This window comes from Tamandua tetradactyla, chromosome 9, assembly GCF_023851605.1.
Source record: "Tamandua tetradactyla isolate mTamTet1 chromosome 9, mTamTet1.pri, whole genome shotgun sequence".
Taxonomy (NCBI): Eukaryota; Metazoa; Chordata; class Mammalia; order Pilosa; family Myrmecophagidae; genus Tamandua; species Tamandua tetradactyla.
The window spans coordinates 95677200-95690170 of NC_135335.1; the positions used below are offsets into that span (position 1 = coordinate 95677200).

Below are 12971 nucleotides of genomic sequence, written 5' to 3' on the forward strand. Positions count from 1 at the left end.
AAGAATAACCTCCAGGATAACCTCTGTTTCCTGGAGATTCCTCTGTTTGGAATCTCTCAGCCATTGACACATAAGTCTCATTTCACTGTTCCCCCTTTGGTCAAGAAGGTTCTCTCAATCCCTTGATGTTAATTCTCAGCTCATTCTAGGGTTTCTTTCAGTCCCTTGATGCTGAGTCTCAGCTCATTCCAGGATCTCTGTCCCACGTTGCCAGGAAGGTCCACACGCAGAGAGGGGGAGGGTGGTGAGACTGCTCGTCGTGTTGGCTGGAGAGAGAGGCCACATCTGAGCAACAAAAGAGGCTCTCTTGGGGGTGACTCTTAGGCCTAAATTTTAAGTAGACTTGACCTACCCTTTGTGGGGTTAAGTTTCATATGAACAAACCCCAAGACTGGGGGCTCAGCCTATAGCTTTGGTTGTCCACACTGCTTGTGAGAATATCAAGAATTCAACTTGGGGAAGTTGAATTTCTCCCCACTCTCACCATTTCCCGAAGGGGGCTTGCAAATACTTTTCCAGTCACTGATCAAATCACTCTGGGATTCATCGGGGCATCACTCTGGACAAACCAACAAAATCTCATGTGCTACCTGAGATTCCAAGTACTTATGACATTCAATCAAACTATCTACATGAGTTATATTAGGAAATGCTCTAGTCAAAACCTAAATTTTGTAACAAATAAACATTTTTTGCTTTAGTCTCACACATAAGGTGACATTTTAAAGTATTAATTATCATCTATTTTCAGCACCCGGCAATAATGACATTCCTTTGTTCTTCCTCATGCAAAACCATTTTAAAATTTGTACATTGAACATTTCACTATTATTATACACTCTAGGCATTCCTAGATTATACCATCTCGATCTTTAACATCTTTTTTTCTGATTTCATTTATGTCCCCATCTCTTCTCCCTCTATCATTCTCACATGCAGCTTCATTCAGTGTTTTAACATAATTACATTACAGTTAGGTAGTATTGTCCATTTCTGAGTTTTTGTAGCCAGTCCTGTTACACAGTCTGTATCCCTTCAGCTCCAATTACCCAATATCTTACCCTATTTCTATCTCCTGATGGTCTCTGTTACCAAGGAAATATTCCAAGTTTATTCACTAATGTCATTTCATATCAGTGAGACCATACAGTATTTGTCCTTTTGTTTCTGGCTAATCACACTCAGCATAATGTCCTTAAGGTCCATTCATGTTGTTACATACTTCATAACTTTATTCTGTCTTACAGCTGCATAATATTCCATCTTATGTAAATGTCACAATTTGTTTAGCCAACTGTCTGTTGATGGACATTTTGGCTGTTTCCATCTCTTGGTAATTGTTAATAATGCTGCTATAAACACTGGTGTGTAAATGTCCATTTGTGTCCTTGGCCTCGTGTCCTTTGAGTAGAGACAGCATATAGATGGGTCCTGTTTTTTAATCCACTCTGCCAGACTATGTCTTTTGATTGGAGAGTTTAATCCATTAACATTCAGTGTTATTACTGCATGGGTAGTACTTTCTTCTACCATTTTGCCTTCTAGATTTTATAGGTCATATCTAATTTTCCTTCTTTTTACCTTTACTCATAGTCTTCCTTTCTACACTCTTCTCCACACCTCTCTCTTCTGTCTTCTTATCTGTCTCTAGTGTTTCCTTTAGTATTTCTTGCAGTGCTGGTCTCTTGGTCACAAATTCTCTCAGTGATTTTTTTGTCTGAAAATGTTTTAATTTCTCCCTCATTTTTGAAGGACAATTTTGCTGGATATAGAATTCTTGGTTGGCAGCTTTTCTCTTTTAATAATTTAAATATATTATCCCACTGTCTTCTTGCCTCCATGGTTTCTGCTGAGAGATCTGTGCGTAGTCTTCTTGGGCTTCCCTTGTATGTGATGGATTGCTTTTCTCTTGCTGCTTTCAAGATCCTCTCTTCCTCTTTGACTTCTGACATTCTGATTATTAAATGTCTTAGAGTATGTCTATTTGGATCTATTCTCTTTGGGGTACGCTGTACTTCTTGGATCTGTAATTTCAAGTCTTTCATAAGAGTTGGGAAATTTTCAGTGATAATTTCCTCCATTAGTTTTTCTCCTCCTTTTCCCTTCTCTTCTCCTTCTGGGACACCCACAACATGTATATTTGTGTACTTCATATTGTCTTTCAATTCCCTGAGTCCCTGCTCATATTTTTCCTTTTTTTTACCTATAGTTTCTGTTTCTTGTTGGATTTCAGATGTTCTGTTTTCCAATTTTGAAATCCTGTGTTCTGTCTCTCAAAATCTACCATTGTAGGTTTCTGTTGTTTTTTTCATCTCTTCTACTGTGTCTTTCATTCCCATAAGTTCTGTGATTTGTTTTTTCAGATTTTCAGTTTCTTATTTTTGTTCTTTCCTTGCCTTCTTTATATCCTCCCTCAGTTCATTGATTTTGTTTTTGATGAGGTTTTCCATATCTGTTCGTACATTCTGAATTAATTGTTTCAGCTCCTATATGTCATTTGAATTGTTGGTTTGTTCCTTTGACTGGGCCATATCGTCAATTTTCCTAGTGTGATTTGTTATTTTTCACTGGCGTCTAGGCATTTAATTACCTTAATTAGTTTATTCTGGAGATTGCTTTCACTTCTTTTATCTAGGGTTTTCTTGCTTGATGAATTCGTTTTCTATCTGTTCTTTGACATTCCATTCAGCTTTATCTGGACCTTTAGCTTAAGTTTTGTTTAACAGAGGAGAATTTTTCAGTACTTGTTTTCTTGTTTCTTGCCCTGCTTGTGTGGTGCCTCCCCCCCACACACACACACAAACACTTAGCAGGGTCTACTAAGATATTATAGGCCCCAGCCAGATTTTCCCAGACCAAACTGGCCTCCTATCAGGAGTAGAGTCACCTGTGTTGGTTTTCCCTGAGAGTGAGACCCAGCAGGTTGAAAGACTTTCCTGTGAAGTCTCTGGACTCTGTTTTTCTTATCCTGCCCTGTGTGTGGTGCTTGTCTGACTGCAGGTCCCACCAGCATAAGATGATGCGGTACCTTTAACTTTGGCAGACTCTCCCTGCTGAAGGCATGGTGGAGACAGAGGAGAGGTTGTAGGCTGGTTTTAATGGCTTCAAATTACCAAGCCCTGGGGTCTGAATTCCTTGATGGAAGGATTCCACCTGAGCTGGGCTTCACCTCTCCCCTGGGGAAGGCACAGGCTCCAGATAAGCCCCCAAAAGAGCTCACTTCTGCCTGTGCCTGGGGCAGTTGCAGCCTGAAAAGTCCTGCCACTGTATCCAGAGGCAGTCAAGCCTTTGTAGATACACAGCCACAAAAACCTCTGTTTCCTTCTTCTTTTTTCCCCTTTTTCTGTCAGTCCTGCCCCCTTGGTGCTGGGGCAAAAACGAGCAACCTCTGCTTTGATCAGGTTCACCTAAGCTGGGGTCCTATTTTTAGTAGTCAGAATTTGTTAATTAGTTCCACAATTGGCGTTTGATTGTGTCCAGTCCCTGCTGCTGGTAAAGTCCTTTCCTTTCCCCTCTAGGAAGCGAGCTGTTGGGGAGGGGCGCTGGCTGCCACAGCTTTGGGAACTCACGGTTCTGGGGGGTGCTTGCAGCCGGTCCAGCTGGTCCAGACTGGGGTATGCTGTGTGTCTGGTCACTGACGTGGCCCCAGGAGCTGTTCTGTACTGTTTCTGGTTATTTAGTAGTTGTTCTGGAGAACGAACTAAAAAGTGCACGTTGTTAAGCCGCCATCTTGACCCAGAAGCTGCATGCCATAAATTTTGGTATGTTGTGTTTTCATTTTCATTTGTCTCAAGATATTTATTGATTTGCTTATAATTTCTTCCTTGATCCATTGGTTGTTTAAGAGTGTGTTATTGAGCCTCTGTCTACTTGTGAGATTTTTGGCCCTCTGACGTTACTGATCTCCAAATTCATTTCATTATGATCTGAGGAAGGGTTTTGTATAATTTCAAACTTTTAAAATTTATTGATATCTGCTTTGTGACCCAGCATATGGTATATCCTTGAGAATGATCCATGCACACTTGAGAAAAATGTGTATTCTGCTGTTGTGAGGTGTAATGTTCTGTAAATGTCTGGTAAGTTTGGCTCATTTATCATATTATTCAAAATCTCTGTTTCCTTATTGATCCCCTGTCTAGATGTTCCATCTATTGATGACAGCGGGGAACTGAAGCCTAAAACTATTATGGTAAAGGGGTCTACTTCTCCCTTCATTGTTGTCAGTGTTTGCCCAATGTCTTTTTTTTTTTTTTTTACTTCAAACTTGCTCAAATCCTGGCCAGGGGGCCCAAGCTCAGGATGGGATAAAAGCAAACATGCCAGGCTTGCTCTGAACCTGGTTTCTTGGCATGCTGAAAGGGACAGACATGTGTTACGCAGTTGCTGGTAAGTGCCTGACCCTGGAGCTAGTGCTAAAATCAAAAGATGCCCTGGTCAGCCACTCATCTGGTTTTTGTAGTGTGAGGGGAGGTCTCCAGGTGCACTGGCCTTTGTTAGCCTATTGCAAATGTGGAGTCCTTCATGCTGGGCCTGACTTGTCCCAGGATATGTGACAATCAAGAAGTATGCAAACCCTGAAAACCCAGAGGCTGCCAAGGGACAGTGAGATGACAGATTAGATGAAAAGGCAATGCTCCTGTTCATAAATAATAGGCTTATTTCTCTCTCACACACAGCCTGCTGTCTCATGTATTTTGTAACACTCTAGCTCATTGCATAAATATTTATGATTGGTATGTCTTCTTCTTCAATTGTTCGTTTTATTAATGTACAGTGTCCTTCTTTTCCTCTTCTGTTTCACATTTGAAGTCTAATTTGCAGGATATCAATCTAAGTATTCCTGCTTTTTTGTGATTGTTGTTTGCAAGAAATATTTTTTCCCAATTTTTCAGTTTCAACCTATTTTTGTCCTTGGGTCTAAAGTGTGTCTCCTGTTGTCAGCATACAGATGGGTCCTGCTTTTTAATCCATTCTGCCAGTGTATGTTTTTTGATTGGGGAGTTTATCCATCGACATTTAATGTTATTACCATAAAGGCAGTATTTTCTTCTACCATTTTGACTTTTGGATTTCATAAGTCATTTCTCATTTTTTTTCTCTTTTTACCTTTACTGATAGTCTTTACTTCTACACTTTTCTCCACAATTCTCTCTCCTGCCTTTTCCTATCTGTCTGTAGGGCTCCCTTTAGTATGTCTTGCAGAGCTGGTCTCTTAGTCACAAATTCTCTCAGTGATTATTTGCCAGAAAATATTTTAATATCCCTTCATTTTTGAAGGACAACTTTGTTGGAAATAGAATTCTTGATTAGCAGTTTTTCTCTGTTAGTACCTTAAATATATCATACTACTGCCTTCTTTCCTCCATGGTTTCTGCTGAGAAAGCCACACATAGGCTTATTGAGCTTCCATTATATATGATGGATTGTTTTTCTCTTGCTGCAAAGCATCCCAGGATATTCTAATGTTTACTCAGTTTTATGAACAACTGAATTATGTGAACTTAATGGTTACTCATAAAAAGTTAGAAAATCTCAGTATTTCCATAACCACTGAAGACAGGAAATGAGAGAGAGATTGATTTACTTGTGAAGCCTAACTGTCCCTCAAATAACATGCAATGAATAGATTAAACTTCTGTAAAATAGAAAGAATTTTCTTATTGTTCTAAGAAGCAATAAAACCTGATACCTAAAGTCATCAAGGGATTGCAAAAAATAATTACTATAAAAATAAAATTATAGACCAATCTAGCTGTGGACAGAACTACATCGTGTATAAAGAATAATGTATGAGGAAAAACAGAATTATCCCAGAAAAATCTCATGGATCAACACAAGGACATTTACTAATGTAACTGACTTTTCTAACAGCTTAATCCACATAAAGCCATAGAGGCACATGTTACTCATATTACCAAATATAACATAAATGTAATTTAAAGCTCTTCCAAATTCACAAAATGCATGTCAAATGTGGAAATCTACTCTTAAGGCATAATAACATTTGAAAAACTTCCTTTCTAAACTTTCTTCTGCATATTTAACCCACCTCTGGAATTGTCTCAAAGATTTTTATCCTCCATCCATGCACTATCCCTGCACATGCATGCTGTACTTCCTACCCCATAAGCTTCAAGTCACTCATTCTTTTTCCTTCATCCAAACATTAGTTCTCTGCCATTTCTAAAGTAGATACTATAGCTTCTGAGCTTGTCCTAATCACCTTTTTCCTCAGCCCAATCTGTACAAAAGGATAAGAGGCTGGTGAGAAAGAGTCACTCTGAGGAGAAAGGAGAGTAGGAAGAAAGGAAAATGCCTTAAACCCAGTGTATTATTAAAGAAACTTCAGAGTTTTGCAAAAGGATGGAATATTCTATAAATAATTGTGGGAAAATTGTCAATTTGGGGGAAAGTAGATAATCTGACCTCACACTACACTCACAAATATGTTTTCGATGAATTGGTACCAGAAATAAAAATGTGATAGAAATATGCATATTGTTAAAGTACAGTAAATAATAATAAAATAATCACTAAAATAGTCATAACAAAATGTATTAACGTTAGTGGTTCAGTGGTAGAATGCTCGCCTTCCATGCTGGAGACCCAGGTTCAATTACCAGACCAGACAACCAAAAAAAAAGTAATGACATTAAACAAAATAAGAGAAATATAGAAAGAATGCTCATAATTCTGCAGTGTGCAATGCCCACCAAATAATCACACAATCTCTAGTCCCTTAACGGAAAGGATAGACAGATTTGAATGAACAAAAATGAAGATCAGAATGAGAGACATCATGAAGCAATTAAAATACCAGAACTAATCTTGGAGAAGACAGTTAGTAGAAAAACATGCCAAAAATAGAAAGAGAAATATAAATACCCATGGTCAATACACCTAAGAAGTGGTGCTTCAACCTCATTAATAATAATGAAAATGCAAACTGCATGATAAAAGGATGCCACTTTTACTTATTAAGAGGACAAAAACTAAAAACGAGTCAACAAAGCAATGTAGAACCAGGCGGTCTCATCACAGAGGCAATTTGAATATTTTATCTCCATTTAAAAATATGCATTGTCTTTGACCCAGCAATTCAACTCCTAGCAGTTTCTGGTACATATGCACAGATATAAATATATATCTTATTATAGTAATAAAGTTGGAAACAATCCAAATTTTCAGAATTTTTAGCAAGGCAAATTGCCTTCTAACTAGTGACTACATTTCTCAACGTTTCTTATAGCTGGAGGTGATTTTGTGACTAAATTTTAGCCAATGAGATGGGAGTAGCAATGATGGTGACAATTTCTGGGGCACATATTTTAACATATCTAAAGAGAAGCTGCTTGTTCTTCACTTGGTCTCTGACAGGGAGTGAATCATGTGCTCTACAAAAGATATGTTCAAGTCATAATCCGTGAGTGTGGACCCATGTGTAAAAGAACCTTTGAAAATGGTTTTGTTGGTTAAGGTGTGGACAAACGTCAGACTTTAATCAAATATGGCTTCAGTGATTATAAGTAAAAGAAATAGAAGCGCGCGCGTGAGAGAGATTGCTGTATAGCAGGAGACTGCTATCACCAGAATGCTATGGGCTCCAGGAGAAAGCATAACCTGGCAATACCTTGACTTGGACCGCTTGCCTGTAAAACTATGAGACAATAAAATCCTTTAATTTAAGCCAAGTGGTGTGTGATATTTGTCATGAGCCCTGGTTGACTGAGACACTGTTTCTGCCCTTTTGTGGACCATATAAAAATATGGTAGAGAGGATGCACTCCTTTCAAGTGGACGGCAGCCAAAATAAAAAGAATCTGGTTCTGGGTCTGTATTGGAGCATGCCATCTAATTCTCCTGGGCTTCTTCATGAGGCAAAAATATGCTTTCCATCTTGTTTAAGCCACTGTAATTTAGTTCCAGTTAAAGAGGATGAAATAATGTACCTCATCTAATAACACTAGTAAATGCACATACATTGAAAATGAGATTCTGTAATATGAAAACATACCATTATAGGCAATTTTATGAGAATTCAAACACAAGGCCATTAAACACCAACATTCAGATATATCTCAATTGTGATAGACATGTATCTCAAGCAACTATGAATTTATCACGTTTACATTTTCTTCCTTACTAACCTCCAAAGTAAGAGCCATCTGTCAGCTTCATTTCTTTACTGGATTTTGTGATGACACCAGCAACTCCATGTTGAATGAAATACATTTTTTTACCCACAGCTCCTTCTCGTATGATATAATCTCCAGGTTGAAACACTTCAAACCTCAACTTGCTGAGCATGGCAGTCACAAAATTAGGATCCGCATTAGCAAAAAGAGGCATTGTAGCCACCAGTTTACGACAATTGAAGTTGACTATCTCCTAAAGGTGGCAAGAATAAGCAAAAATTAAGAGAGAGACTAGTTAAATCAGGAAGGAAAACATGCTGAAATACAAACATTTCATTTTAAATTCAGAACCATAAATGCATAAATCCCAATAATCCACATATCTCATCAATGCCAGGGATTTTTTTTGAAATTTTATGTTCTCATCATCTACTGTAGTATAGGCATATAATAAATATTCAGTAAGCTTTTGTAAAGTATATGAAACTCCCAACAACTTTTATAACTTCCCACTCCTTTATTATTCCATATATGAAATTAAAACTTATAAAATTTGGAAGAATTTCAGCCATCATTTCATCTTTTCTTATGAAGAAAGAAAGACACATCCCTTCCTATTAGCTGTAACATTACAGTGTCAGTGTTCCATTGTGTTGCACATTCTAACTTTCATCCTCTGACAGGAATTTTGAAATAAGATTCCAGCTGCCAAACAAATGCATTTTAGCATTTTGGTGTTTTTTCTTAAAGCCATTCATAATAGAGTCAGAAATATGTAGAGTGCAGAGAAAAATTACACAAATGATACTCTCTCATCTATAATAACCAATGAATTCTGCTTCTAGGCTAGATAAGAAAATCACTCTTTCCAAAGACTTGCATTTCCATTGGAAGTCTTGGATTTGAGAGAGGTTATATTTCCCTTTTCGTGGCTTTTGCTTTTTTTATTTGTTTTATTCCTGTGTCAAGCCACTTCAAAATCTGAGAAGACCTGTATGTTTGATTTCATTCTCTGTCTTCTGACCCAGATTGAACATACTGGTATCTCTCTATGCCAAAATAAGGAATTGGGACCAAACATTCTTGATCTTGCAAGTCAGATTTGTGACACAGAATACACAAATGGAATATAAATTTTGCTGCAATGTTTTCCTTCAGAAAATTTTGTCCTGTGAGCTGCAAAAGGAAAAGCCTGGGCCTGAATTCATGATCTGGCTTAAAAGTGGGAAGACAGCAAAAAGGATGGTGGAATTAACAGTCTGAAAACTGAATCCTGTCTGAGGGGAATGCAGTATATAAACTACTGGATTCCAAGCAGAGGAAAGAAGGTGTTCCCAAGCTTTGCTTCACAAAACGAGCTGGTTTTTTATAACTGGGTCAAAATATTCTTGCTGATATCTTGGGCACATAATTTTGTTCCAGTATGGAAATGAAGGTGCTTCATCCTCAACAATATTCTGTGAGTTCAGCAGAGAAGTGTCTTTAATAATGGTGCTTTATAGAAGATGGTAAGATTAGCAGCAATAACCAGAAGGTGAACATAGCAGCAAAACCAAGAGAAAGATATTACATGTGGTACATAACAAAATATGACCCAAGCCCAAATAATGTACAGATTTTGTGGTTGACTCTGTGTGGGCTGTGTCCAGAGCAGTTTGTGATCACTTATTGCTGGTTTCCTTTAGAAATCTTGGTGGGAAAGAGCAGGTTTGGGGACAAGAATTAGATCCAGTATTTAGTAAGTGTTCAATATATATGTAAATAGGTATGGATAGAAGGAATGACAGATGGAAGGAAAGAAGGAAGAAAGGAAGGGGGAAAAAGGAAAGGAGGACAAGAAGAAAGGAAAGAAAGAAGGAAGGTAGAGTTTCAGATTTGTTGATAAAGGTTTCTCATGGAAAAAAATATTATTCCTGTTGAAGGTGGTTACCTACAACTCAGAATGCTTTCTCAAATAAGTGGCTTCTAGGTGAAAAATGTGCTTTTTATTATTCAAAATACTTCTATACATAAGCTGTACAGAGACAAAAGGTGAAGCGGGAGTTAAAGCAAGAGAGATGTCAAAGTGACAGGACTGATGTTTGAGACTTAATTATTTCACATGTAAAACCACATAGAAGGATGCTGTGTAGGAAACTGAAATTAAGGTTGTAGAGGAAATAAGAGTTTTCAAAGAAAAATAATAAAAGATAATCTTTTCACCTACATTCTTTGTACTATATAAATTTTTTACCTCACTGTTTTCTTGCTTTTCATTTTGGAAAATAAGAAGAATATTTTATAAAAAATATTTTATACATATATATATATACAAATGGGTCTTTACTCATATGAAGAATTTTTTCTATGCTGCACACTGTATGTGATGCAGTAATTTCAGATTACTGTTATTGTTTGAAGAAATCCATTTGTCTTTTTTCTCTGGGAAACTTTTACTTCCATGTGAAAACTACCTCACTGCAGCTGTAAATTCTAAAAAAATACATGACAGGGTAAAATAAAGTGTGAGAAACTACTTTGCATCTAAAATCGTTTCTCCCATGGAATTTGCCTGTTTTGAGGAGGTATACTTTAGTGGAAATGATTGTGTGAGCTTAGAAGTGAGGTAAAACTTCTAAAAGCTCTTCTCCATCAATCACATTTCCTTATAGCACATTTTCCTATAGAAAACACAAATTATTAATACCTCTCCAGAAGTGAAGCAGAACCTTTAAAACTCCTCCTCCATCAATCACATTTCTTTATAACACATTTCCTTAAACAAAACACCTAGTTATCAATCACTCTAATCTCCATCTAGATTCTTAGTGGCAGTTGTAAGGAGCCCTTTCAACAAAATGGTCTGAGTTTAGAGTTTTGTCTACTTGTAGTGAATTGAGGAAAGTTCAGTAGCCCAAGGAAACCGTACACATGACCTTAGTAATAAGGCGCTTCTTTATTTTAATGTAATTACTTCCGTCTTGGAGCAGCTTGTAGTGCCAGAAAGTATGGAAGTGTTAAGCAAACAAACACTGTACCATCACCAACAAACACAAGGATGGGGTATACCAAAGGGATACAGAAGTCAACTGAAAGGGCCCCCAGTGGTTAAAACCGGAACAATCTGAGCACAAAATAAATTATATAATATTGGATTATAATTCAAAATATAAAATAAATAATCATCACTCCATACTGACATCCATAAATGATTGGATACATTTTAAAATGGGGAATAATAAGTAAATCTCCTGTGCAGAAAAATTCCAAATAATTTATATAGATAATCATCCCTCAAGGCGTGAAACATAAGTTCCCACCCCTTATGTGTGGAAAAGCACACAGTACGGAAAAGAGGGGGAGAGTTATTTTTAGGAAAATCTGACTTTTAATACCTGTAGCCAGGTGATTAAGGTTAAAAACAATAGTGATAAGTAGCACTCATTACATGTACTCTTGATATAACGCGATAAGAATGACACTTTATCTCTAGCTAGTCATTCCCCAAACCCATAACCCCAGTATAATCATAAGAACAGCCTACCCAAATAGAGGGACATTGAACAAAATAGTTGGCCAGTGCTCCTCAAAACTGTCAACTTCATTAAAAACAAAGAAACATTCATAGCCAAAATGAGCCTAAGGAAACATTATGACTAAATGCCATGTAGTATCCCGGATGGAATCCTGAACAGAAAATACATTAGTTAAAAACTAAGGAAATATCAATAAAGTATAGACTTTAGCTAATAAAAATGTATCAATATTGGCTCATTAGATGTGATAAATTCACCATACTAAAGTAAGATGTTAATAATAAGGAAAACTAGCTTGAGGTATATGAGAGCTGTTTATTATCTTTGTAACTTTTCTGGACATTTAAATAAATTATTATGTTTAAAATGCAATTACTGTTCTTGATACTTATGAAAAGAAATGTACTATTTTTTAGTAATACTTATGAAAAGAAATTTGCTACTTTTTAGTAGTACATAAAGCACATTACTTTAAATCAACTCATATAAAAGAAGCAAGGCAATAAGATATAATAGATATCTAAAAAAAATCATATTATTGTGCAATGTGAGTACAAATATCATGTCCCAAGTAGGTTTCTGTTTCTATTGTTTTGGAGTACAAAACTCTAGTCTTTGAATACAATACAAAAATGTATATACCTCTTATAATTTTCAACCTGAGGTATATGTTTCTATCAAATATATCTTTACAAACAGAAAAATTCATAATTACCTCAAATTTTGAAAATTACTGTGCTATTGAATGGCACCAATAATGAGGGAGAAAGTAATTCAGAAAACAGGAGTAAAGAAGACATTTTCTACAGTTTAGAACGTTGCCTACTCTTTGAGACCAAAGTAAGAAAGGTTTATTTTGTCCAGAACCTAGCATATGGTCTCATTCAACCTGCCTAGATAGATCATTGAAATAATCCAAACACAGGGAGCCCAGAATAAGAATGAGGGCCTTTAATCCCGTATAGTTTAATGTAATGCCTGGATATACCCTCGAGTATATTAAGCAGATAATCAAAAAGTACTGGCAAAGTCCCTTGAGGGATGGGAGAAAAAATATGGAACTATCAAACTTTACCATCGGGGAAACCCTGGATACTGTGCCAAACATTAGGGACACCCAAATCAACAGGCCAAGCCCTTGATCTTGAGGATTGCTCTTGTGAAGTTTATGTAGGTAGCAGAGAAGCTTAGTCTATCTATAAATATGCCTAAGAGTTACTTCTGGAGAACCTCTTTTGTACTCAAATGTGGCCTTACTCTCTCTAGCCCAACTCTGTAGGTGAAATCATTGTCCTCGCCCCACATGAGACATAATATC

The 12971-nt window shown here is 36.9% G+C and overlaps 1 protein-coding gene across 1 annotated transcript in view; it reads right to left on the reverse strand.

Annotated features, from left to right (window-relative positions):
- The window catches only part of HCN1 (hyperpolarization activated cyclic nucleotide gated potassium channel 1), a 437825-nt gene that overhangs the window by 82327 nt on the left and 342527 nt on the right, over positions 1-12971 (reverse strand). Inside the window, exon 6 of the mRNA XM_077115160.1 lies at positions 8151-8391. Within this exon, the coding sequence (XP_076971275.1) occupies positions 8151-8391 (241 nt within the window). The remainder of the gene's footprint in view (positions 1-8150; positions 8392-12971) is intronic.